Source organism: Anopheles bellator, chromosome 2 (assembly GCF_943735745.2).
Source record: "Anopheles bellator chromosome 2, idAnoBellAS_SP24_06.2, whole genome shotgun sequence".
Taxonomy (NCBI): domain Eukaryota; kingdom Metazoa; phylum Arthropoda; class Insecta; order Diptera; family Culicidae; genus Anopheles; species Anopheles bellator.
In genome coordinates, this window is record NC_071286.1 from 15,665,409 (window position 1) to 15,693,184 (window position 27,776).

Below are 27,776 nucleotides of genomic sequence, written 5' to 3' on the forward strand. Positions count from 1 at the left end.
TCAACGCGGTCAGCGGTCGTTCAGGATGAAGTGTTCATTCTATTCGACAGCACCGTTGCGTAACGTTTTACAAGAGAGCAATAAATCATTAACATTCACATGTTTATAACCGCGTTGTTCTTTATTTTCGTGTTGGAAGGATTATACTTTTTGGTTAAACAAAAACGAGGCCACTATTTGCACCTCGGTTTTTGGCCCACGTTTCGGTCACTAGAGTATGCCTCCAAAATAGACATAAATTTCTTATACAATCGCCCGAATAGTACCACACGTGGGCCTTATCAGCGAAGAAGCACTGAGTCGTGACGTTGGATCGTTACTTTTTGGGGGGCCGGCGACTAAGCGATTCAACGAGAAATTCGTTTGATTGCATCATCGCCGGCCGGCTTGAGGAGGTCATTAATTTTCTGACCCGCCATCGAGTGACCGATTAATGCTCTAATCAAACGCCTGTAAAACGGCCTGATTGGTGTCAACTGCGTGGGACCTAGTTGTCTTTGGCGCTACTAATGAATGAATACTCCAAGCTTAATAGTTATGATTCCGTGCAGGAGGTGATTTCGTGTTTCAATAGCGAAAATGAGCCAAATAACGTTTTTCCAATTTTCGACCATTTATCGCTCTGATCTTGAACTCGCTCACTTAATGGCGTACACAATTGTCGCGCAAAGCTATCGAAAGTTCGCTCCAGCGCGGAACGGTTTGGCACAATTACTTAATCATCTCGATCGGCACAAACAACGCCGTTTATGAGCATTTGTGTTGATACGCTACTAACTGCTGGGGGCCAATTTGTTGTCGGCCCTCGGACTGTTCAACCCACGATTCGATCGACGTGAGGCCTCTACGGCTTCGCGTGATGTCGCAAGAGATTCACGAGCCCTGAACGGTGGCACGCCGATCAACTACTGGCGCGGTTGATAAAAGATCAACCAGACTGACCATCGACCATCGCACTAGCCGCCGCGGCCTTGGTGCACTAATTGCGAGCGAGTTTTTGCTCGCACCGCAGATCGTGTTGCCCACCGTGCTGCCGATCGTCGTTTTCGTAGACTCAGGATGTAGACTTCGGTGGGTTTGGAATTTTTACGTCATGAACACGATCGCAGTGACACATGCGACGCGCAACGAGCGAAGCGTAGCTCGCGTAGCTGGTGCTAGCCGCCGCCTCGGGGGGGTTGCGAATCGCGTGACGATCGCGCGCGTCGTTCGTGGGTCGAGGTCCGGTGTGCGTTACCGCTGTACGTCGGGGCCGAAGGCGGGCCCGTTCAGTTACTGATAGGGCGGCGCCGCGAGCAGGACACTCTGGCCGAAGCGGTCCTCGAGAGAAGCCGCAAGATCTTGCGCGGGAAACTCGTTCGTGGAAAGTGCTCTTGAAGTGATCTTCACCACTCAGGTGTTTAAAGTGGGTTCGTGTTTTTTGAAAAGCGTGTGCCTGAGCTGTGTGATCGGCAGCGTTGATCGGTAGCGGAGGCGTGATTCGGCCGGAAATGGACGACCTACACATTTAGGGTCACCGTTGAAGAAGTGAAAGTGAAAACGGCATTTTTCCGTCGATCATCGATTTTATTATCCTGTCCCGGCCGCTGCGAATTTTGGTTGACACCTTCAAAGAGCGGATCGTAACGCGTTCAGAAAATGGTACGTGGAGCATAAACCGTAGTTAGAGAATAGGGAAAAAATGTGATGTGGATAATGTCTTTATGGGACATATTTTCATAAAAGAATCAAGTAAAAGCTTTCCAAAAGTTCTTTCCTTTCTACATAAAATCTTCACAGCGACAAGTTATTTTATTTACACCAAACACCAATTTGGGCGTAAATTCTTCAAAGATTTTATGGTCCTGCCTCTCAAACTGGTTTAGAACCGATTCCATCTTCTTAGAACACTTCTGAGGCGGGCTGCGGAGGGAGCGAGCTTCCGTTAGTGGTCAAGGTGAATCTTGACGTTTTCGCAGGCCACTGCCAGAACGAAGTTGCCTTTTTGTGTGCATCCGGCGCCACAGGCGGCGATGTCAACGAGTAGAACATTCCGTACTTCCTGGCTGGCTGGCTGAGCCCAGCTACACGCTAATTCGTGCTAATTCCACCGGCTGCGCCAAATTGCATAACGAGGTGCGTCAGACAAACTGCGTCGAGTCGTGCCGTGGGTGTGATCCGTGAATAAATACCATCGGCTGTTGACGATACACGAAACTTTGTGACGTAGAGTGACTTTTGTGCGGATCATCTTGTGGCTACTTTGAACCCAAACATCGGAAGGAATCAATCTCTTCCGCCGTTGGCCGAATGATCCCGAAAGTGATGTGAGGAATTCAGTTACAAAAAAAAAACGGTTCGTTTGGCATGATAATGGACGCTTGCTTCCATCGCTCGTTCGGCCCTGTCTGTAAATATTGACCAACACGACCACGGCACTCAGTCGTGGTGTTCATTTTCATTTCAATAGCGCGAGCCTCGTTTGGCGCCTCTGCGTATGAATTTTTTGACACTTCGCGTCCGGTCCGCATTTTATGCAAATCCGTCCCCGTACTATCAGCACACGGCTCCCCTATCCCGGTGCCTTTCGCGTGTGTTCACGCGTCAGGAGACCTTCTAAACAATTGACCGTTTGATTGGTGGACAACGCAGCCGCCGGTTGGTAACAGCTGACCAGCGCGGGTGCCGATCCTGGTCCTAACCTTGAAACAGACTCGCAATTTGGGAGCCAACCACAAACCGGTGGTGGTGGTCCTCGGGCCAGTCGGGTGGCCCCACAAACGCGCCGGTCCGTAAAAATGGGGTGAGCTCGGAGCTTATGGTGCCGAAAATTTATGCTGTGTCCCTGCTCTCGCTCGCCACCGTCAATCCAATGACATTGTGTGGTGGCAAAGTCGAAGGAAAAGTTAAAAAATATCGCCACGTAACAACAGCTCGGAAGCTTGACCGAGTACTGCCGAGCCCTAGATAGCCCCTTCGGTTAGGGCTGCAAGTTGTTGCTGCAACAGTGAATTGATGCGCGAGAAAGTGACCCACCGCGTTACATGAGTGCGCTGACCCTGTGCGTGAAGATGAGCTTTTGTTTTGGTCAAAAGTGTTACTATAACCGCCGCTAAGTGGGTCTCCTCTCTGCGTTCGATGACGACCCCAAGATGCTCAATTACACGCGCTGCTGTAACTGTGGCGTTTTCATGTTGAATTGAATGTCCTATCCAAATCCTATTCTTCCTTTTGAACCAGATGAAACAGTCCTGATTTTGGAAGGTTAACAAAACTGATCATTGCTTGCAAATTTAATTTAAATGAAGTAGTATCAATTTCACAATACTTCATTAAAATTAGAGTGCTGTTTAAGCAAGATCTGTACAAAATACCTAATCGGATTGAAATCATTTTCTAATCGGACCATCATCATCCGCGATCCCGATTTCAGTGAATATCACAGCACTGACACCATTGAACGAACGGTTACGTGGACCCATAGTTTGTTGTTTGTCAACCAATTAACACCAAATTAGTTTCATTCGAAAGGCTCTATTCTGGCTTTGCTGGTGACGTAGAACTGGTGCTTGAGTCGTAGAACTTCAACAGTTGCCACAGATAGACACAGAGCCAGCAAAAGAAGATCTTATCTTATCTTGGTCCATTAAAGCGCCACACTTCCTACGATCCATTAAAGTTCCTACGATCCAGCAGATCGCCGACAACGGGGTAGAGTTTGCTCGTGAAGTCCCCATTAAAGCGTGTTCTAGCCTTATGTTTGCCCGCACACACAGGGCTAGGAAGTTTCGCGATTTCGGGTCTCTGCGGCACATCGGGTGGGCTGTCCTTCTGATTTTGATGTGCAAACAGAACATGTAGCGCCCCCATGGATGGAGAAGACATAGAAAGATAAATATCCTTCGCGGACGGACCACACGAAGAGACACGCGGAAAACATCCGGAATGACGTTCCGTTGGGTGCGAAGGTTAGACGCAAATGGATCGAACGAACAAATAGCGCGTTCTTGTGCAACAATGCAACATCCTTGCCTTTCTCGTGTGTGTCGGGGGGTTTTCTTCTTCTTGCCGGCACTTGGCACTATCCACGCCGGTCTGGTCTAATTGATCAATTATGGAACATGGCCCCCGGGGTGGTCCGCTCGGGCTCGGGTTGGTTGGCAAATAAACCGTTTCGCATTTCCGTTTCGACTTTCGTGCGAATTTCCATACAATAACTCACCGCCGGGGAGGTTGACGAACGTGAAGTCGCCGAAATTATGTCATTTGATTGAGACACCGTTTGAGTTATTGGCGGGCAGTCGCGACGATGTTCACGACCTGCCTGCATTCAGATTGCATGGCTGCACCCTTCCTTGAGCTCGTTTTAATGATGCTCGCCGACACTTCATTTCACTTTCGTGCGCTCTTGTAAACACGACGACGACGACGAGGGCTCGGAACGGGATTTGGGCCCACCGGCCGACCTAGAATGTCAAGAAATGTGGCGCGCGAAGGCTACCGCGGGGATAAAGGTGTCTCTCGTTCACCTTGAATCTGGAGCCGGCCGGGAACGCGCGGTCCGGTTGAACTGGTTTTCGGTCTCCAGCCTGCCGTACGGAACCACCACCTGGATGGTAGGGACCAGTCCCGGCGAGCGGCTTGGGTTTCGGGCGGCCTTTTTTTGTTGGTTTCAAATAAAACGCTCGCCGGTCAACCCTGGGCACCGGCGACAGGCGAGAGAGTGTTGATTGGGCGGGCCGCAAAACAAATTATACCCACGACGGAACCGGAGCCAGAGTCTCCTGGTTTGGCTTGGCGAAGAGATTTCAGGCGTGAAAGTGTCAAAAAAGTGCGTCAACCGACGGCGGACGATGATTCCGGGCGGCGGGATGATGAAAATCACAAGGCATATTATTGGTAGCCACTGAACCGTGGTGAAGAATCGGAGGGTCACGATGGCCAACTACCGTGGGCGACCTCTTTGGCCGTGGTTCGACCAGAGCAAGACAGAGTCATTTTGACAGGAAAATTAATGATCTAATCGAACCACTCGAGCCGGGTGCCAGATCGAAGAAGTTGCGAACTGACGCCTAATCTATTGGCCCGTCTGGGTGTATGTCACCGAGGGCCATTCTGCATCGGCAATTGCAATTGAACTGGCCCCGGCGAGAATCTGATAAGTATGCAGCCCGTGTCGGTGCACGATCGGGCTGGTGGGTGTGGAGCGTTCTTGAGCGTCAGGTTCCGACCGGACAGGTTTTAGTCGTGTCACGGAGGGGCCTAGTGCAGCGCAAACAGTGACAAACGTGCATCGATTACCGTTTAGTATGCATCATTTTCATTTCGGTGCGCGCCTTCGAGAAGCTGCTGTGTCCTCCAATCGTACGAAGCGGGCTGTCGGTAGGGCCCCGCTGACGCACCGTCCGGCAGCGCCAAGGGGAAGGTCATCCAAGGGTCCGATGGCGCACGGAATGGTTGATGGAAGCACTCGGAAGAAGCCGGCATCACGACAGGTGGGATTAGTTTTTCGTTAGACACTGTGCCTTAGCACAAAGTCGTGGTGAACGAGCATCGTTAATTCGAAGGATCTTCTATGGCACGCGATCGATGGCTCGGTTTGGCCGGATCGAAAATGACCCGAAAATGAGTTGTTCGGTGTTGGTAGTTCTGTTTTACGACAGCTACCGACAGGTTCGACGTATCTCGTTCGATTCATTCGGCTCGTGACTCGTTAAGACACGGATCAGGACGTTTATGAATGAAGCGTTTCTGGGTCATAATTGGACGTTTAGATCACGCCAGCATCACCACTACCAGGTTGGCTCAACAGTCAACACCCCAATTGTGCGTATTTTGTTAGGCCATCTCTGGTTAAAAATGACTGTCATTAAGTAAAACAGAAAAAGGCTGACACGTTGCATCAACGGCAGATGTTGCATCAGACGTTTTCAAACGATTGGACGGGCGGGCGATGGGATTGGCAAGGGGTTGCCTGTCGACATTCAAGGCCTGGGCCATCGCTCCTGACGATGGATTATTCACATTCCTTCATTTTAAGGCAGCTGCGTGCGGTTCGGCGGATTGACGTGCTAAATTTGCACCTTTTCTGATGACCTTGACGCAACGCGGTGGGAGCCGACGTGCGTGAGTGGTTAGCCATTTTAAATGGTAAGGTTCCAACGAAGGGATGGCCAATAGATGGATTGGGCAAAATCAAAAACTAAAGCATCCCACTGAGGAACACCGTCGTTTGCCGCTTAAATTCAAATGCGGCTCGCCACTTTGACGTAAGCCTCGATAAAAAAACTAATTCGTTTCGTTCGTATCTCACCGTCATCCAAAGTGGACGTCCGCGTCGGGGCCAAGGTGCTGCAGAATGAAGGGCAACTCCGCCTGCGTTCTACCTCCGGTGCATCGGGGCCGGTGTCGAACCGGTCGAATGGGAAGTAATTTATCGTTAACCTTGAAACGGAGCAGACTAAGGCATCCATTTTCGGTTCCGTTTGGAGACGGTACTAAACGCGATTTATGTGTTTCCTATGGCGCCGCCATTGTGGCCACTGGTTTTTGGAGATCTGGGCTTGGGAGCCTAGATGGACTATGAAGATCAGCTTACCTAGATCATTTTCGTTGATTAGCAGCGCCGGCGGCTGATCTAGCGTAAGTCCCCTAAAACGTGTCACTTTCGTTGCCGGTTCTGTCTTGCATCGTTAGCCACGACAAACATGCAAGATTAGAACCATCATTTGGGAACAGGTTTTCCCTGTTTTTCGAACTGGACGAAGGATGTAGCGATGTGCGTCACTGAATCTTCCCGTGTCTGTTTTGACGCAGTTGGAAAGCTTGGATGGGAAATTCTGGATTTTAGACGGTGTTGGGTTCTTGCCGATTGACGTAAGCAATTGTCATTTTATGGCAGCCATCCACGATCAATAAACAAATCTGTGGCTGTTTAAAAGGTTTTTGAGCTCTGAGCTCAAATAGTCAGGAGTTGAGCCCAACACCGCGAAGGCTACGGGATTGACGCAAAATTAGTTCTAGCCACTACCACTGAGCCGAGACGGCGACGGCGACAGGCTGCGCTTAGTTGGCGAGTGGTTCGCTAATATCCGACTGGACTTTGGCGGATTGGGTTTTATAATCGACCCGCCATCGACCGGGTGACATTACGCTGGATGTAATTGTAATCGTCCTGTGCCTGTGCCCTGTGGGTAATGGGGCCCGAGCGTGGAGTGGTTCCAATGGCTCGGCATAATTAAGGCACTAGGAGAGCCGGCGCTCCAGGTTCACCGGTTCGCGGCACTGGTGACAGTAATTTATGCGCAACGCAGGCAGAGATGGTGAAGGAAATATGAGTGCGTTCCGTACTCGGTGGATGGCTGATTATGAAGAAAATCGCTGGCCAGCGCCAGCGAACGGGAGGGCGTCAGTTTAGCAGCCAATAGATCATTAGGCGATGACGCAAAGCTGCCTTCATTCTGATCGGTTATCTAAGCGATCACCAAACATCGTCTGGGTGGCAGTGCTGCTGAACCTCGTCGATTGCGATAGGTTTGGGACCTTTTAGAGGTTTTAAAGGCGGTGTTTTTCCCACATCAGGCTATCAGGTTTTTTTTTGGGTTGGCAGATCGATCTCCACGATTGGGCCTCTAAAAAACGTGCAAAGCCTGACCTTCGAGAAAGTTCTGCATTACGATTCCGCTTCCGGGCACTTGCTCGTGGCGCCTGCAGCCGCTGCGCCCCTGCCAGAAGGTTCCACACCACACGCCAGTTGCAGAGTCGCGTGGCCTTAGCCGGTGGCCTCGTGGTTTTTCGCGCCGGTGAAAATTGAAGAGCCCAAGCCCGAGACATCCTTTCGCTCCGGGCCAAGCCGTGCGCCGTAGCGTGGCTTGACGGTCAAGGTCGTCGGGCTGACAAATGGAGTCGGTAATGATTCATTTCCTTCCCACGTGTGCCGTGAGACCGTGCGTGTCGAACGGCGTGCGGCGTGCGGCGTGCCCACCGGCACCGTCAGCTCCTTCTACCCTTCTGTTGGCGCTAATAATTAACGGCCGATGGCGAATTCAGAGCTGGTCAGAGCTGGTCAGATTCGACGTACTCCGTGCGTGGACCGTGGAAGACGAAGCTCGCGCCACTTGAAGCGTTCGGGTTGTTTTGAAATTAGTAAAGGTTGAGTTGTATTATTGTTTCTGTTAATTTGTTTGTATTTAGTACGTTTTGCCACTAATCATGACAGGGCGGAGGATGCCATGACTAGCCATGATCGGCAGATGACCTAGCAGATTAGTGACTCGCAGACTGATTGACCACTTTCGCTTCCTTTCATCGGGGTCGGTTTAGGTGAGAGGATTCGATAGCCCCAAGCGCCACCCCACGACCCGAGATCGAGCGGAACGAGAAAACTTTAACACCGTGCCGCCGCTAAGTCGTTACGTAACCCCTCGTGGGGCATTCGGTCACCACTTTTTATTCCCATCTAAATGGGGTTAGTTGATGGATTAATTTATTGTTTCTGCAAAACAGACAGAGCTTCTTGGCAGGATGATGGTGGTGTGATATTTTTTTCGTGCCGAAAGATCAGAAGCGGATGCAAAGTGACCCACTTTACGTTCACTTCGCTCTGCTCGCTGCGAAGGAAGCGAGTGAAGGTCTCACACGATGAGGGTGATGCTTAATGCCCGACTTGAACGGGGGACGAAATTGGTTCACGAGTTGAACTAATTTACGGAATTCATTTTCTCACCGAACGGAACTGGTTTCCTTGTCTAAGGGCCGAATGGAAACGCACCGAATGCTGACGCATCGCTCACCGTTGGCGAATGGAGTGCCTAGGAGCGGTCGCATCAGGCGTGCATAAGTAATGAACCTTCCCAAATCGACACACAGATGATCTTCGCTACGGCAACCTTCGCTAAGGGCCGATTGAACGCAGATAGTGTCACCAGCTTCGTGTGGTTCGGTTTGGCGGTCAAGTGTAAGGCCAGGCGCTGCAGTAGCCTCCGGAACCCCGGACTGCTAACCGGGTTGTCGAATTGATAAAAAAAAACCGCTGACGGTCAGCCAACCGGCCAGCCGGTCCGCCCGGTTTTATGCTACTGTTTCGTGTGTAGTGACGGGCATGCTGCCAGTATTCGATTTATAAATAGCTGAGGCCAACCTCCCACCGTTAAATGCACGGTTACTTCAATGAGTACGTGTTTTTATTGGTTTAATCTAATTCCTTTCAAGGTGTTTCTTCTAGTGGGCGATCGAGGATCGCGTTTTTCCTAATGCAATGCAATCTTGCTCAACAACTTCCTCCACAATCTTGCAGAGAACGCGATCGACAGTTGTTGCCGCATTGCCGGTCGTGCTGCGGTTGCTGCTTTGCTTTCCGGCCAGGATTGGGGCCGACGACATCTTCCAGATGCTGTTCGACCAAACGAGTGCCCTGTTCGGGAACGCATCGGATCGCATCCCGGATACGGTCGCCTTCCGGAAGGAGTACGATTTCATCGTCATCGGCTCGGGATCCGGTGGCTCGGTGATGGCCAACCGTTTGTCGGAGGTGCCCGAGTGGAACGTGCTGCTGCTGGAGGCTGGCAAGGAGGGCAACATGATCACGGAGGTGCCGCTGACCGCCGGCTTGACGTCCATCACGGGTAAGCAGCGAAGAGCGAAAAAGAAAGGCTGACAAAAAATATCACCGTTGTCCGATTTGGCAAAAGATAGTCGAATCTATTCTGCGGTCAGTTTCAATATTTCTGTAAGCGCAGCGGTCACACATTACAATTTTATTGATTACACTTCGTTATTCACTTAGGACGCGGTTTTACCCGCTTCACCGGTGTGGAGGTTTCTCTGTCACACAAGTAACAGGCGATTTTTTAGTTATCCAACCATTTTTTGCTGGTTGCAACTAGAGCTTCGACGTTTGTAAGGAGAGATTCAAGAATCAACCCTTTTTCTCGGCTTTTATGAACTTTTGAAATTCAGAGGTTCGTAGGTTCATTTTACTTCATTATCGGTTCTCAAGCACAATTCAGTGCGATCCCCATTACATCCTGGTGAGTTGTATACGGTAACTCAGTCCGTTCAACCGTCAGAATAGCAGACTACCCGAAGGAAGATGCCACACTTCGGTGTATATATACTGCCAAGCGGCCGTACCGGTTCTAGTGATGGCTAACCGAAAGGGTTCTGGTTGGTTAAAAATAGCAGACGCTGATCGCGGTTTGTGCGTAAGGTGCATTTGTAGTGTTCAGCAAGCGCTCTTTCTCTGTCGCTCTGCCGGCGGGGTCCAACGGAACCCTGCAACAGTCACTGCAATCGCCTGCTACGAGGAAGTTTGGTTTATTTTCAACCAATTGAACTGCAAATGATTGGGACGTAATCGTTGTAATGAAAGAATTGTAAACCGCAAAACCGCATTTCGCAGATTAAATAGAAAGCATTCAAAGGTACGCCATGGCCACTATCGCAGGATTGAAAACCATCTCTTTAATACCGTCGAGTGCATTCGGCAATTGAATCGTCTGAAGAATGTTTCACTTTTTAATAATATTCCTGTTGCTGATATCATCTTACTACTCACTACTTTTGCATTCCAACAGGCTACAACTGGGGCTACCAAGCGGATCCCATGAAGGGGGCTTGCCTCGGCCTGAAAGACGGACGGTGCAGCTGGCCCAAGGGCCGTGGTTTGGGCGGCACCAGTTTGATCAACTTTCTCATCTATACCCGCGGCCACCGCCGGGACTACGATGAGTGGCAGCGGGCAGGAAATCCGGGCTGGGGCTACCGCGATGTGCTGGAGTACTTTAAAAAGTCGGAGCACATCAACATTCCCAGTCTGCGTGGTTCACCGTACCGATCGACGATGGGACCGCTGGACGTGGAGGAGTCATCGTTCGAGACACCGCTACTGAAACGATTCATCGACGCGGGCCGATCCCTCGGGTACGCCGAGACCGACTCGAACGGAGAGATTCAGCTGGGCTTCGGAAAAGCACAGGCCACGATGCGCAGGGGCCGACGGTGCAGTGCGGCCAAGGCGTACCTATCCCCGGCAGCCCGCCGTCCAAACCTGGACATTTCGATGCACTCGCGCGTCACCAAGATTCTGATCGACCCGGTCACCAAGCTGGCGTATGGAGTGGAGTTTATGAAGCGCCGCCGGCGATACGTGATCCGTGCCCGGAAGGAGGTGATCCTTGCGGCGGGTGCTATCGCATCTCCGCAGCTCCTGATGCTGTCCGGTGTTGGTCCGCGGGAGCACCTGCAGCAGATCGGAATACCGATCGTGCAGGATCTGCCCGGCGTCGGGTACAACTTGCAGGACCACGTCAACTTGCCCGGCCTGGTGTTCCCGGTGAACCAACCGGTCACCGTTCGGGAGCGGGACATGCGCTCGCCGAAGTACGTCCTCGAGTACTTCCTGGAAGGCCGGGGACCATTCACCGTGCCCGGCGGTGCCGAAGGAGTCGCCTTCGTGAAGACCAACATCAGCTACACGGGTAAGTCGGTTGGGAGTGCACTAGCCACTGTGTCCGTGGTAGGGATAATCATCCATGCCCTTCGTTTGTTCTGTAGCTGCCGACTACCCGGACATTGAGCTGGTGATGGGTACCGGTGCATACAACAACGACGAGTCGGGCACGCTCCGAGCGGCTCTGGGTATTACGGAAGAGTTCTACCGGCGCACCTACGGGTCGATCTTTGGACGGCACGCTTTTTCGATCTCCCCAATCCTGATGCGCCCTAAGAGCCGTGGACGAATCTACCTCAAGAGCGCCAACCCTTTCCACTGGCCGCGCATGGACGGTAACTTCTACGCGGACTACGACGACCTGGTGGTGCTGCGGGAAGGTGTCAAGTTGGCCCTGTCGTTGGTGGAAAACTCTCGCAGTTTCCGGCAGCTCGGTGCGGAACTCCACAAAACGCCATTCTTCGGCTGCGAGCGACATCGGTTCCGTAGCGACGAGTACTGGGAGTGTGCCATCCGACAGATCGGCAGCACTCTGCAGCATCAGGTAAGCCATCAGGTGGCCACTCATCGAAGGGGTCTTGATGTTTATGGAGATCCGTTTTCCGCAGTGCTGCACGTGCAAGATGGGTCCGGCCACCGATCGGGAAGCGGTCGTCAATTCGCAGCTCCAGGTGTACGGTGTCCGGGGCCTGCGGGTAGTGGACGCCTCGATCATGCCCACCATACCGGCTTCGCACACGAACGCGGTCGTGTTTATGATCGGAGAAAAGGCCGCCGACATGGTGAAGGAGTACTGGGCCAACGAGATCCGCTGAGCTGGCCGCTTTGATCGGACCCCCCCCTCTAGTCAACTAGTCATCCTAAGTGGTAAACTACGGGTTTTCGGCCAATGAGCGATCGATTTCTGTGTGCGTCGGGTGTGAGGGGTGTCGAATCCCCGATCCAGCCCGGGCATTCCATTGGTGGTCCCAATTAGCAACACTCCGCTTCTACTACGCACTGCCATTAGACGATTGGATTCAGGCCGTGGCCATGGTCCACGGCCGGTTGGAATATTTAACGAAATAAAGAGACTGTTTTACTGTAAACAAACGGTGAGGGATCGTCCGAACGTCGCGCCCGGTCCGCTTTATTTGGGTTGCGGCGAACAAATCGAGCAACAGGAGCTCGGTGCGAGTGTCAGAGCGAGAGCTTTGGCAAGTGAGAATGAAAAAGGGAGAGAGAGAGAGTATAGTCCTCCTTATTCGGTCGCAGAATGGCCGGCGTTTCGGACTGGCAACAGTTTCGGTCCATCGTGTAACGTCCTTTGTAGGTGTGCGTGGTCTGGTCAGAAAATATCGCCAATTTTATTTTTAACAATTTTTTGTTTATTCATGAACATCTATTGTAATCCCCAAAATCAAAGTAATCTCTATCAAATATTGTACATCCTTGCCATCGTTTTTTCAGATCCTCGAAACACTTCAAAAAATCATTTTTTGTGATCTTGTTCAGCTCGTCCTTTAATAATTCCTCACAACTTGTTGATAATATTCCTTATTGACAGTTCTACCCAGTGGCAAGAACTAATGATGCATTACGATGCGATGCGTTTGTCGCAACACTTTTCCAACAGACCTTGCAGAGTTACGAAAGCCGGCTTCGTGTGCAGGGCTTCCGTTCTCGGCCCGAACCCATTACAATGATTGTTCCGGCGCATGCGATCTTTTGCACTGCCGCATGTAACGTTGGCCGTTGGCAGGTAAATGCTCCCCACGAAGTTCTACGGTAAAGGGATGTGCAAAATTCTACCAAAGTCCCATGTGTTTCACTTCCGGTCGACAGTCGAACGGTCACTTCCGTCCGTGCGAAAATATTCTCTCGAAATGCTGTGGCCGGTCCGGAAGTACGATGTCTATCAGCCGGCCAAATGCCGCGAACCAACCGTCGGATGGGTATAAAAATAAAAATCCACTTTCCATCGGTTGGTTGGTTGGTACGTAAACATTTTCCGCGCCAGTTTTCCCGCTAACTGGCCGGCACACATACATACACACAGACGGTGGCGTGAACCGGAATGCGATCGGAGAACTGTCAAAACAAACACGCGGAATGCACGCCGCGGGACGGCGAGAAAACCGAAGGCCAGCCGGAACGGTGACGGATAGATGACGAGTTTTTCCGAGTTTTCCCGAACGCCGAACCGGGGCCGATCCGGATGCCTCGGTCCGGTTCGGATACGCCGCGCACAGCTGATGTCAGTTGCGTTGGGAAAGGCGCACCGTTCGGATGCTCGCAAAATGGCCGCCGTCGCTGTGTCCTGGCCGGGATTCGTTCGTTAGCTGTAAGCTTTCCCTTCATCGCCGACGCCGAGGGTGTGTGGCCTGTGCGTGACTGGAGTGCTTTTCTGTATCCGATCCGCCGGTGGGCGATAGAAAAGGCGAAGAAAACGGGAGAAAACGTGCCATAGCTACTTACTACAATTACTGGCGAAAGGCAACACGCACGCAGCGCGCTGCTAATTGTGTTAGCGGATCGGAGAGGTGTGTAGGTCCGTGTGGGTCGCAAGGATCAACAGCCAGCCGTGGGTTTCCGTTGTTTGTGCTCCAAACACTGTGCTAGGCGTTACCGGGTGGGTAACGATTTTCATCGATCGAGACGACGGTGGCACCACATTTGCGTCCACGAAACTCCCCAGAGTGCTAGGCGTGAGTGACACCGGCATTATGAATCTTTAATACCCGGGTAAAGTTGAGGTCCATTAAAGCTTTAGAGCCGACCCCGTGAAGGATCGTTCAAACCTGTACCCAATAGGTGAGTGAAAGATATGCGAAGCGATGCAACGATGTCCTTAATCGAGAGAATCAGCATTCCGTGGTAGGGTATTAATTATTGCACCAGAACAGGCGGGTTGGTGGACATCACGGTATTAATCCATGTGTCCGGTTTGTAAAGTAATAATTACAACCTACAGCGAATTGTGGAGCATGGCAAATTGTGTGTAAAATTGTGTAATACATTCATTAATTTTAAAACCGCAATTTATCACGTTCGTTTGTCGTCGGTGAACATTTATTCTTTATCGCTCCATTCATCCCTTTTCTTCCATTCTTCGTTCCGATGGTCCTCCGGTGTTGTTGTGGCATAAAAAAACTGGTAAACAAATTTTCTACCGAAAGGCTTTACCGGAGCGGAGTTTTTAATGAAGGTTGAAAGCGGCGAAAATTGTCACTAATTATAAAAGTTTAGCACCGAAAAGAATTCAACTTTGGGGCCTGCGAAAGTCGCCAAAGGAAAGGTTGGTGCCCGTTTTTGGTTGTTGTCTGTTTGATAGTTTTTATGCCCGTTTCCGATTTGATTAATGAGCGGTAGCGGTACGAATGAGAACTAAGTTCAGATGCAACTTTTTCCGCATTGCTGACCTGTTTTATTATTTATTAAAAACAGAAGAGACTGAATGCAGAGCGGCGTAAGCTGTAAGTATTTTGAAACTCCACCAAAGAAATCGTCCGATGACATTGTTTTATGCAAAATCGCAAAAAGTCGTCGGGAATGTTGGCGTGAAGAAAGGCAAAAACGGGGCGAACATGCAACCGGTTCTATTCTCAACAAAAGTTTTTCCCTGCTTTGTGTCATGGCCCATCGCGTTTCACGGGGACAAAAAATCGATGTCAGGTTGTGTTCCGTGGTCCGCGGGCGAGTCACGCCCGCAATGATCGATACAAGTCACTATTGATTTCTTTGCCCTTACTTAATGGCGCACGGAATGAACCGAAATGCGGTGGATACAATGTGGATTGTTGGTGGCGTGGCTTTATCGTGACCGTTTCCCGTTTCCCCCAACGCCCCAAACAACGCTGTGGCTCTGGTGAGTGTGTCGACAACAAAGAGCCTTCCCTTAGAGTCCTGCTCCACGTGGCAAGCACGCGCCAAGTTCTAACCCACTAACGTTCGTTGCTGGCGGTGTCTTCTCCAGAAGCGTAGGAAAAGAAGGTTGACGCACGACTCGCTGCCATTGTATACTTTACGGGGCACTAGCGGAGAAGACGAGAGTAAAAGTGGCCCTACATTTGCGTGCTGCCTGGGCGTATCAGCCTTCACAATATCGATTGAAACTTTACTACGGTCTCCGTCCTGTGGCCCGCATTAGCTAAACTTCGCGCACTTCAAACGGGAGAATCCCTTTGGTCTGCCGGTCTCGCTGGGACCCTGACGCTAATCTAGCTAGTATCGATCGCACAGTAACGTCAGGACCTTCCGGACGCCCTCGGTGGGGTTCACCTTCGCGGAATCGCGTCTCGTCGTTGAATATTTGCACAGTGTAAGTGGACGTCGGTTGTCGGCTGACTGCTTTCTGATAAAGCATTAATTAACGAAACCGGACACGATAACGGTTAGTTTGACGAAGGTTCAGTGCTTCGGCTAGCGAGGGGTTCGTTTCGGAACCCTTCGGAAGCCCTTCATTAGGTAAAGAGCACCCACCGAGTGCCCCAGTGGCCCACCGAGAGCGTTCATAAAACATGGTGGGTCGCGGTGCTTCCCGTGTGATTAGTTCGAATGAACTGGAGCAAGGTTCAAACAGTTTTCTCCAACTAAAATAATTTACATGCTGAAGACGGACAAGATGTTATCGCACTTTCAAATGTTGATATAAGCTGTACGTTGTTTTGCCTTGAACGAAATAGGTTGAAGGTTGAAAAAGCACCGGCGATATTATATTTCATACCGCTCCTATTTCCTCTCGGCATTTTAATTTCTATCGAGAAGGTCCAATCTGGGTCAGTAACAAAGACGTATTCACACAGAGACGTAAACAAAGCTCAAATTTATCATGGAACAACATATCCACTCAGATGTCAGTCAATAAAACAGCCAGCAGAGTCACTCAGCACAGGGTCTAAGCGGCGCCATATTGACACAAGCGATCGCTTAGAGCCTTCGGTTCGGCAACCGAACAATGTGCCCGGTTTGTTGAGTATATGTAGAATAAATTTTCTGCCGCTTGACCTTTCGACAAACATGTGGAGGACCGCCCCGGACACACTATTGACCCGGGCGGGTATGGCAAGGAACGCAAGAAAATGAGCTTTTTATGCGAAGATCTAAGGAGGTTTTTAGAACAAATCCATTCTGATGTAGTGGATTAGTTCCGGTTCCGATTTGATGGCAAAAAAACAAACCCACTCGTGGTGGAGCATATGTTTTACTCGCCGACGCCGACGGACAGTCGGCTCAGTCGGTTCGTTATCGCTCAACGCTGGGAGGACCTCGTTTCGATGGGTTCAGTCGTAGCTTATGGGTTCGCTTAGGGGGTTTTTGTTACTACCCTTGCCCACGCCGGGGTTCGAGTGCTGTCCGGCCAGAAAGTTGGGCAGTAAAAACCCTGGCCAAAGCCTTGCTGAGTGACCCTTGGTGTGTCCCTTCACACACCGAGCCGGCTGTAGTAGTGTTTCTTACCATGTCAGCAAATGAAGAATGGAGGGAAAGCCAACAATGGCATACAGACCACGGGTTCACCACGGAAACCACGTTTCCAGTACACAGTGGTGAGCGCGGACCCGTCAGGGATGGTCAGAAATCGATCACTTCACGACTTTATGTTCGCCGGCGTCGAGAGCTCGGTTGGCTTCGGTGTGTGGAGGGCTAAAAATAACAAAACTGTGTTTCCATCGAGACACCGGCAGGCTGACCGACTCCGGTGGTCTAACCTCAAAACCTGGAACACCGGCGGCCGGGCCGGTGCAGTAGGCTAGCCGAGACCGGGTAGTCCGAGACCGGGTAGTGTTGGGCAGTGGAGGCTATAAATATCGATTAAGTAATCACTATTATCAGGAGTGCTGAAGGATGACCAAGGGCTTTGCTCATTAGTGGAGGGAAGCGGGGAACCTTTCGGGTATTCGGTATTCCGAAGGTTAAGGGTGATCTTGAGGTTTTAAGTGGTTTGGCAGAATGGGAAATGAAGGGGCGTTGAGTGCTGCCACAGAAGAAGCGGAAGAATGATTCGATAGATAGAAGTGGCCCCAGACTCTGTGCTTTCTGTTTATCCCATTACGCTATTGATGAGCTCGGCAGTTGCTTTGTGGCGAAGTGTCTATCAAACGTTATTGTAGCGAGGAATAGGCTTTCTGCTTGTTTTGTAACATGAAACTAAGAAATAAACTAATTAGATTAATAAACTTATTCGAATAATTCAGAAATAATTAATTCAGAATTCGAATAATTACGAATTCAGATTAGTTACTCTCTAGTTACTCATATTTCAAACGTTGTGCAAGTCTTGCTATTATCGTTGTCAGTCACGATAGATAATACATCAGTAGGTTGAAACAAATGAAGACCAAACAATTGCGAGAATTGTAGTTCCGGACATCTACCAATGGCTCGGCGCAAGCATTGGAGTGAGTGAAATTTAATTTCACGTTCGAACAAACATTGGAATGTAAGGCTCCGTGCCAGTGACCAGTTGATTCGACCATTTGTTCCCGTCATTGCCGCACTGAGCCGGAAGAACAGTTGCTGGCAATCGGCAACTGATATGTAAATGGACTGATCATTTCTATCGAATCATTCGAATTAACATAATTTCACCCAGTTTCGTTCCTTTCCGGTAGAGCCGGCCCAATCAAATGTTTCGAAAGCGGAACTGTTTTAATGCTGAGAATGAGAAAACAATTCTGGACGCCATGATAGGTAGAAACGCTTTGACCGCGGATTGCAGGACATCCGGATAGGTTTTGTGTTCCAGATACGGAGCATATGGGAATGGAAAGCACAACAAGCCCGAAACGAAATGGAAATTTCGTTTTTTGACTTTATCAAGGTAACGCAATAAAGATGGTCGCAATCAGGGGCCAATTTACAGCCCGCCTAGCTTAGTCCTGCAGCGAACGAAACGGCGAACACCGAGAAGGCCTCCCGTGCTCGGGGACGTGTTGGCAGTTATGCTCCGAATGAGAGTGTCTTATCAGAAGTTGGTAGATCTTGCTCGGAAAGTAAAACTTCCGCCCTGGATTGTCTCTTCTACCAGGGCCGACGAATCTGGCCGAGATCCGAGCGGGCAACTTTTGTAAACTTCCGTCACACAACGAAAACCGCTGTTTCGGAAGCGTTTGTGAAACGGAAAAACCTAGTCCGCAGCCAGGGCCAGGAGTTCCTATCCATCCCGGCCATCGAATCACGTCTATTTGGCCAACAAAACAACCAACAAACATCCATCTTTATCTCGACCAATTTGGTAAACCGCGCTCATCCCGTTGACTGGTCCGTCGTTCCGGTTCTTGTGAAGGCAAGATGTGACCGTAGAGCGACCACTTGCTTCCACTTGTTGGAGCTAGAGCTTCAGCAGGGCGCCATTCTTATTCGCCAAAGTTTGTGCGAAAAACATTCCTGCGGAGGAAGTCGTATTATCGCTGCCATCATTGTCACCATTAAAATCATCATCATGTTTCTATCGTTACGCTGGGCATCGTTCGGCGTGCCGCGTGCCAGCTTTTGAGTAATTGCTGGGGAGTGTGCCCCGGGACTATGTACTGTCCGGCTTGAGGACATTTGGCAGTCTCTCTGTGTGTCGGAGGTTTTTTGGCGACAATTTCCGACGTCTTTGCCGCCACTTTTGACAATGCCGGACGGACACTCGCCCAACACTCGGGATCGGAACGGACAGCCGAAAGGAATTTATCCTTCTCAAGATAAATATGTCGTCGTGGTCGGACGACGGTCGTCGTCGTTATCCTTGTTACGGTCACGTCGCAACAGGAGTCGCCGGGAGGGAAGAAATAAAACCAAAATGGCCGGCCGGCTGCCGCTGGCTGGGCGGGAGAAATGGAGATATTTTCTTTTTATGTGCCACCTTCAAAGGGACAAAGGGATGTTGTCCCGACATTTGATCGCCCGCCAGCTAGGCCGAGATGAGCCCTCCGGACTAGGGGGGAGCCATATTCTTGTCATTCTTTTGTCTTTTCGAGCAATTTATTTGTCGTGACTCCTTCCTACCACTGGCCGCTCCTTGGGCTCAATTCCGTCAAACCCGCGGGTTTTTCTTTCTCTTGGCTTTCACTTTATTTATGTTGCGCTGTCCTTCGTGTCTCTCCGTTTGGACCTCCGAACAGGGTCCGAAATGACGGCGTTTCAGTATAATGTAAAATAGCGTAATTTATGGTACCGCTCGCAAGGTTCAATGAGTGCGCCAAGCCGCGTGGCCTGGTCAGGCGAGGCGGAGGGCCGCTTTATCGCTGGTTTATTACGAGCCATTTCACCAACGTTTCTCGTTTCGTCCGGGAATTGATGTTACATTACCGGGTCGTGCCGTGCACCGTGCAACACAGTTTCGGGACAGAACCGGCTTAAAGCATCCCTTTTTCTTATCAGCATAAAACTATGCTCCGACCGTTTGCGTTGTTTACGGTTTGCACTCTCTCTCTTCTCTTTGTCTCTACGCCAAATGTTTGGTGCGATTTGGTGGTGGTTATTTCGGGTTTTTCGCCGGACGAACCCTGGCGGCTAAATATTTGATGTCCGGTTAGTTTTATTTACCTCAAATGTTGAAGGCCCCAGCATTTCGGGGCCATCCGGAGCTGGGAAGTAAAATGGCTGCATTTAGCACCGGCAGCAGTTACTATGTGCCAATGCAGCATATCGCCATCGCAGGCCGGCCGTGAGTGTTTTCCACTGCGGAACTGCGGCAAAGTGTGGTGTGGTGTGGCTCTGCAACAGCTGCACGCCAGTAACGATGGGCGTAAATCTGTCGCCTTTCTACACTCCGTAAACACCCGCTGCTGTCGGGGTTTCCCGGGATCGGGAAACCGGGAAAACCCTGGACGATGGGCTACGGGTTGTGGTGTAAAATGAAGATTTCGGGCAGATTCCGTGCAAACCGGTGTGACCAACGTTGATTAACAATTTTACTGCAGATGAGGTGCCAGCACATTGAGTGTGGTGATTGGATAAAAAAGGGAGCAAAAAATTCGGTGGATTACTTTGTAAGCGTACACATTCGGGATTTAATTAGAATAACTAGAATGACGTGTTTTAGATTAAAAGGGTAGCTTAAGAATCTAATACTTATCATCTTTTTAGAGGCAACTCTATTCTTTTTAGGTTTTCCCCAAAACATGCTCAACGACAGCCCAGTTGCGGTAAATTCGGTCAACAGGATTAGTTTTGACTTCGGACGAGTTTGAAAGGATTTTGAAACACAGTCCCGAACCCTGACAACCTCCATTACGGTCCTTTAATGGAACTTACTTTCCAGAGACGTGATTTTTACCATGTTTTTCGGGCGTGTGCTTTTCTCACGCTCGGACGCCTCGGTGACACGGCTGCTGCTCCGTTTGCTGGACGAAGCTCGTTTTGAAATGGATCCCCTAAACGGCTAACGACATGGTCCCCACGTTGCTGCGCCACCGACGAAATGCCATTAAATCGTACGCAGAATGGTGCAGATAATCTGTGGGCCATAACATTTACATTTCGTCCGCGATCGAGCAGTTTCCGACGGTCTGCCTACCTGTCTGGGGGAAACTGTTCGCCCTCTGAAATAAAAAAAAATGAAAACGCTCTGTCCGCAAAATGTCACCTTGCATAATGCCCGTTGGGCCGTTCAAATAAAGCGGCGCAACGTGCGTGATACATTTGCCGAGTTAAAGAATCCTAAATCCACTTCGCGGCCTGCGGCCTGCCGACGGCAGGCCTTTTTTAATCAAAGTACGCAAAAGTGATAAAATGTTTTTGTTTGTCGCCATGGCGCAACGTTCCGTCGTCGGTGTTCCGGTTTTAGTTTTGAACTTTTTTACTGTACCCGTATCGTTCCGGTCACTGGCAACTGGGTTCGTCAATGCTCGGTTTAGCTCGCTCGTTCCGTTCTGGCAAGTTTCGGACCTTCGGACCAAAAAGGACCGTACCGACCTACGGACGGGTGGCACGTGTGTTTACTAATAAAATGAGCAAAATGGTGAAAATATGATGTCGATTGCCGGACACGGTTCGGACTGGTAATGTGGTCTGCAGCAGTTCTTGTTCCCATCGACCCCAAGACGCACCATAAAATGGTGGAAGAAAATAAACCCCAAACATGTGCCAGGTGAATTCGGTGGGCGCCGAAGCAAACGGAACAACATTACGAAACCGAAGGCCGACGCGTACGCACTGTGTGGCCGCGAGTTGCGCTGTCCTTGCTTCGATTCCTTTTTCCGGATGGGTGGATTCTCCTGAAGGCATTCGCTGGTTGGTTTATTTTCTTTCCGGTGAGTTTCCGCACAAAAGTCAGCTGGCACCGGCTCGGGGAATATTTTGCGCAAGAAAATCGGTGCAATTGTGGCGCAAACTTTTCGAGGCAGTGGATTATAACGTTTTACCGCTTTCGCTGTTTTTCGATTTTGAGTGTGTTCTCTTCACGGAACTCGAACCTCGACACAAGCGGTGTTTGAGGTGCCAGAGAGGGGCCCGACAGTAACCGCAAATGAACACTTAAAATGTGTGGTTATAAACAAGGACTTACGGTGCTAAGCTGGATTGCTTCTAATTGGTTTACAAATTTCGCCTCAGCTGCGGGGCTGAGCCCTATTTGTGAGCGTCACGAGTACGATTGTGCATGTGGTGTTAGGAATTTGAATACAAAATTAATACGTTTGTGGGTGTTGTGGGATTGCATGGTCGGCGTACCGCAAAACCCAATCATTTCACATTTTACCATTTCCGTATTCGCTGACATTATATTTGCGCACTGAATGTAACGAATTTCGGTATTCACTACATTGCTATTTGTGGGTTTTCTCATCTTGAAAATTGGTATTAAAACGAATAGGTTATCATCATTTGTAAGATCTCACATTACGATTGGACCAATTTGAGCACGGATCGGTAGGCCAACGAAAATACTCTTACGAACAATCCAAAGTCTGAAACCTTGTGACCGACAACCTAGTTTGTTATAGCTAGCACTTCAGGGTTTCTGATAGCTAAAAGCAAGGGTTTGATAAACTGGTTACCGTTTTCAGCTGTAACCGAAGCGAACTTTCCGAAGGGTGCGCTCGGTTTAACAGTTTTGTCAAACGCATCGGTGGGCAAAGGTTCACATACGGTGCTTATCGGAGTCCTGTCTAACACGGCCCAGAGTTAGTTTTCATATGCAACAGTGCTGGGTGTAACTCATAGCCATCCCGGATGCTTGGCACCGGTCGTTTTCCTGGGGCCTTATCTGGCTTCCTTCCGTAGTTGACTAGTCGGAACATCGTCGAAGAAATTTCCCAACAGATTGGCCATCCCAGGTCTAGTGGTTATTTTGAGGATTCCGAGTTTGAGGCTGTGTTGCAGACCGTGAAGCCGATTAAGGGAAAGTTTTGTTAGGACCATGCGAAGTGTTTTTGTATGTACAGTAATAATTATCTGATAATAACTATTATATTTTGGGGTATTAATTGGTTCATTGTGTTTGGCACAATAAATTTTTTTTATGAAACTAGTCAAGTTTGTGGTAATTTAGAGAACGGAGTGATTGGTTAAATTAACTTCTGGTGAGTTGGTTGCATCAAACTGTAACGACACTGTAGCGTTCATTACCTTTCAACAACATAATACTGCAACTTTGACCTCGCCAAGCCACGGACTCCGTCGTACGGCGCCAACGACGAGCTAACTTGTACGAAGTGATAGCTGGAAAGGTGTTTTTACCGTAAAGTTTTTGGGGTCTCGGGGAAAAAACTGAAAACCCCGTCAACCAAGCTGAACCAATCTGGAAACTCGGGGGCGGTGAGTGTAAGTGTGTAATTAAATTTAATAAAACTTTGTACCAACTTTTCGCCAACCGTTTTATTTACGGTTTTCTCTCCGTACACCTTGTTCACCTCGTACAAGCTCGTTCGTATTAATACCAACTCGGAGACGACACGAAGACGCTTACCTGATGCGCCGGAACGTACGCCAAGAAACTTGAAATGAGATTATTAAACCGAAAGTCGATGCGTTTCGGTTGAGGCCGTACATCGTTCAGCATCATGATTCTTCTCGACGAACGCGATGCACGGAGCTGAAGTTTAAATTCAATCAAACGAAAACGTGTTCACGATACTGTTAGCTTCTCCCTTTTCCAGATCAGGTGATTGTGATTTTAATTAAGTACTGCTTTAGAAGCGTTTGAAAAATTTACTTAAAAATAGAACATTGGTATGAGTATTTTGGGTTTCAGAATCAATATGAACAGGGACACCATTATTGAAGCTTGTTCTCGCAATGACGACCGTGCACTGGGGACCCACGGCAGGCCAGGGATCTACGCAAAATGGGCTTAAACAAATTAATTATGTTGGCCACAAATCGCTTCTCTTCGTGGTACCCACAACAAGATGCAGTCGATCGAACGTAGTTAGTGTAATTGGTCCTTCCATTGGCCCTCTTGACGCAAACTCTGATGTGGCCACCTTCACGTTTCTCGATCAGCACCAATGTCCCTGCGGCAGTTGTAATGCGACAGCATAAGCTCTCCGGTTATCGCCTCAGCATTGCATGGCGGATATTGCGGTCCTACTGTCTATGTGTGTTTGTATGTTTCTTTTTGTGCACAACAATGGTGCAACCTGTCCGCCTTCGCCCGCCGGGGGGCCTGGGGAAAACGGGGACTTTCTGACACATCAGACATAAGGAGGCGCGCCGGTTGTTAGGGCTTTCTCTCGGAGTATGACAAGGTCGATCCCGAGAGCGATTTTCGGTCGGTAACGATGACGGCAACAACATTGGCATACGGTGGTGGGTTTCGGTTCGTTATTTATTCAGTTTCAGTTCCGACACCGCGCCATTGAGGACCCCTCGGCTTGGAAGCTTGGACTCGATGGAGCGCTCCTGTCGCTTCATGCACTCCGGCTAGCCGTTCCCAGCCAGGCCAGGCTGCGACCAGGGCCAGGACCCTCGGGAAAGGTTTAATGAAAATATGTTTATGTATGCTTTGTCGCAAAGCTCGCGGCAACGGCGGCGCAAGTGGGTGGCGTGGCACGCGAGGCGAAAGATCCCCGAGGCAATTTCGCAAGGACGTGCGGAAGTCGACTCGGAGAAAGGGCTTGTTTTCGCCCCTTCGGAGCCCAAAGAAAAGGGGAACAATGGTCGTTCTGTTGTCCCAGTTTTGAGTGAAGCCGTGGCACGTGGAAAAGCTGCCTGCTGACTATTCCGTCGTCGTGTTTACCCATCCAGGACTCCGGGGTCCGGATTTGGGTAGTGGCGCGAGTAAATATCCTTATCAATTATAAATGACGGTGACCGGGTCCGCCCTGCCCAGGAGCGGTTTCGTTTCCAATTTGGGGCTTTCTTCACGCCGGCAGCATTCGTCGGTTTTCACGGGTTTGATAATCGGGGTTGTTAGCAATTAGCAACATGTTGGCGACCGTTGTTCGCTTGCTGCAGTAGCTCGGGGTTGCTTTTAATGAGAATTTACCCGTTCTCTTTTTTTTGGTGACCGTTGAAGCCGAGAGTGTCGCATCTGTACGTTCGTTGCTCGCGAGCTTGAGCGGCGAGCGGCACAAAGTGTAGGGAAGCGCCTTCAGAGAACCTCGAGCTTTCGATTGAGATTGATGTAGAGACCCAGTTGGGATCATGACTTCGTTCGAATGAACACTCTCAAACAATAAAATTATAAATGCTGTCTACTCTTAATCACATCACGTATCGGAAAAAAATAAATGCATAGTAAATGATGGTTGACGTCAATGTTTAAAATCTTTCTAACGGAGGGCGCCCTGTTTGGTATGTTTATAAGATAATAAAACCCGGAGCATCGCATTTTCCGTTCCCAAAGCTAATGGTAAACCAATGGCTGTCTGTAAAATCAACAGCATTTTGTCCGCCGCTTTCCCGATGGCTAATGGTTCCCGGCATAACACCCCGGCCCAGTCATTTTCTCTTTACGCGGTGCTCAAGATGTTCGGGCAAAGCGTTCCCGCCGGCGCTAATGCTGGCGAAGGATCGGCGAAGTGCGACACGTCGCCGTGCGCCACCGGCAGCGATAGCAAGTTTTATGGTGTTAATGAAATTTAACTAAGCGAAGAAATTACCCAATAATGGCCGGAGCTTAGCGACTCACGAAGCTCGGCTGTTTTCCATTTAAGCTGGTGCTTTGTCGGCTTCAAAGAGCTCCGTGTGCTGTGGCACCCGGCTTTCGAAGTACACGTCTTCGATTTATCTTAACGATGAAGCTATCGCACGATGTGGAGGCCAACGTACGATGGACCACCGAATATTGCCACCGCCGCCGTCGCCATCGGTTACAGATATGGACTTAAAGAAACGGATGTCACTGCGTTTGACAAATGTTAAAAGATGTCAGTGTAGCACGGAGCTGATCCGTGTATCTTCATCTTCTGCGCCGTCGAACGTCCAAAAATGGGCGCGTTCCGCGTGAAGGACCAGGCGTCTCCTTCGCTAGGCTTCCGTGTCGTTGCTAAAAGCTTCTTGAAATGGTGCCTCGCTGTTTTTTTTTGTTGAAAACCCAACGAGCCAGAGCGTCGGCCGACCAGCGAGCGATCCGTTTCGTAAATGCTACTCATTGGCCAAACAGCTCCCAGGACTGTTGGGCAGAAATTCCGCCAACCTTCCCTTGGCCCGGTAACCACTTGGCGTCCTGGGCTGCACTGTGACGGGTGGGCCCGTTTACGGAATTTCGCATGAATTCCCCGACGAACCGTCAATGTTTACATCATCGAAAATTGTTCTTTCTTTCCCGGCCCAGCATGACCACCAGCACGGTCTTTGCGAACGTCAAGGCAAAACGTCCCACTGCGCCCGGCGTTGCGGGTGCTTGAACGATTTTCTTTCGATGCTTCTTCTGGTCACCGACGAAACAGACGAAAAATCAATATTAGTATTATGCCGGCTTCGAAGGCTCCGTCGTCGTGCAATCGGCCCCCCATCGAGTCTATTTGGATGGCGCGCCAAATGGTTGGACGGGCGTTCCTCCGCCGCCGGTTTGGACTGGGGATGAAATTAGAATGGCAGAAAGGCTGATGGCGGTTTTCTCGGGACACGCGGTGGAGAAAGGCTTTCTCGGTAATCATTGTTTGTTGAGACACAACATTGTCCCAAGGACTTTGGTAGGCTTCTCGGTGCTTGAGATTGGCCAGTTGTTGCCTTCGCATTCGCTTTCGACTGGCCGCGCCGGGGGTTGATTTCGCAAACTACGAACCGGTGTAATGTGTATTCTGGGAACCGTGCAAACGATTCCGTGCTGCCGACCGAAAGGTGTCTGTATGCTAATGGAGGCGCCTGGTTGAAGCCATCGAAGTCGAATCCCTATCAGCAGCAGCAACTACACCGCCCAGCGGAGTGGGCCGGATCGTTTTTTTATGTCATTTCCATGCCCAACATTATCTAGCTCGAGGACCTCGGAGACCTGGGGGGATTAATAGGGGATAGAAAATCAAGTCCAATTATAGTACCCTTCATTCTGTGGAGTTTTTGGCCAAGCGGCACCGAAAGGGTCGCCAATGTATTCCTGTTGATATTTTAGGTATGTTTGTGTTTGGTTGCCACTCTACTTACATCTCTTCTCGTGCTCGAGGCATGACACGACACTTAAAAATATAATCAATCTAATAAGTATAATTTCAAAGGTATTGTGTGAAAACAGACCATGTTTTGCGTTATTTAATAATATCTTTAAATAATAAGCGCAATCACGAAAGCTGCCGGAATAGGCTGAGACACAATGATGTGGATAAAATAGAATTTTGTTAAATCTGTCCATCGCACAGATTAGCAGTGGCTTTGGAAGGATTGTCCAGCTTGTGGTCCTGTGTTACCTGGCACCAGGACAATGGACCAGCATGGCCATTCAATGAAGGCTTACGAATGAGGTATACGCACCAGGTAGAAGTTATGATCCCAGTAAAGTAACGATGTCAAAGCATTATCCCTAGCTTAGCACGGTGGAAACTGTTTTGCTCTGGGCTCGGCTACTGGCCGGCCGGATTAGAGGTGGAGCCACTATCCGCGTGAACATGGGACGAATTGGATAAAGACATCGAGGCCGTCGCGGTGAAATAGGTTTACCTTTTTTTTTGGAGTCGAACATCGAACCGTAGCGCGAGAGGAAACGACGAAAAATCGACCACAGCGGCGAGTAAAAACCAGCGTCTTTAAGAATCACCAAACGAGGAGACGAATTCCTGGCGGTACGGTAACACTCCAAGGCCAAGAAGTGCTGACGGAGCACAAAGAAAAGCAGGCTGCGTGACGGGACCGTTTGCAGACATGGTGGTAAAAGCCAGTGAACGATTGGAAAATGTGATGAGAATGCAGAACGAGCGGGAATCGAGCCGGGCTCCCGAGTGAAAGCGAAACCAACCGGTCGGTTTCGGTGGTGAGCCTGAGACTTCCGTGCCGTGGTGGCTGA

General features: G+C 49.9%; 1 protein-coding gene across 1 annotated transcript; it reads left to right on the forward strand.

Moving 5' to 3' along the window:
• Positions 1–1,533: 1,533 nt before the first annotated feature.
• Positions 1,534–12,474, forward strand: LOC131209819 (glucose dehydrogenase [FAD, quinone]-like). The gene is made up of 5 exons (XM_058202963.1): positions 1,534–1,641; positions 9,275–9,602; positions 10,554–11,456; positions 11,533–11,972; positions 12,037–12,474. The coding sequence occupies exons 1-5, from the start codon at positions 1,639–1,641 to the stop codon at positions 12,241–12,243; spliced, it is 1,881 nt and encodes a 626-aa protein (XP_058058946.1). The 5' UTR covers positions 1,534–1,638; the 3' UTR covers positions 12,244–12,474.
• Positions 12,475–27,776: the final 15,302 nt, after the last annotated feature.

What these genes read in the sequence shown, in the direction of transcription:
- LOC131209819 (XM_058202963.1), top strand. An exon ending in GACCAACATCAGCTACACGG is followed by an intron (nt 11,457 to 11,532) that starts GTAAGTCGGTTG and finishes TTTGTTCTGTAG; the next exon opens with CTGCCGACTACCCGGACATT. An exon ending in GCAGCACTCTGCAGCATCAG is followed by an intron (nt 11,973 to 12,036) that starts GTAAGCCATCAG and finishes CGTTTTCCGCAG; the next exon opens with TGCTGCACGTGCAAGATGGG.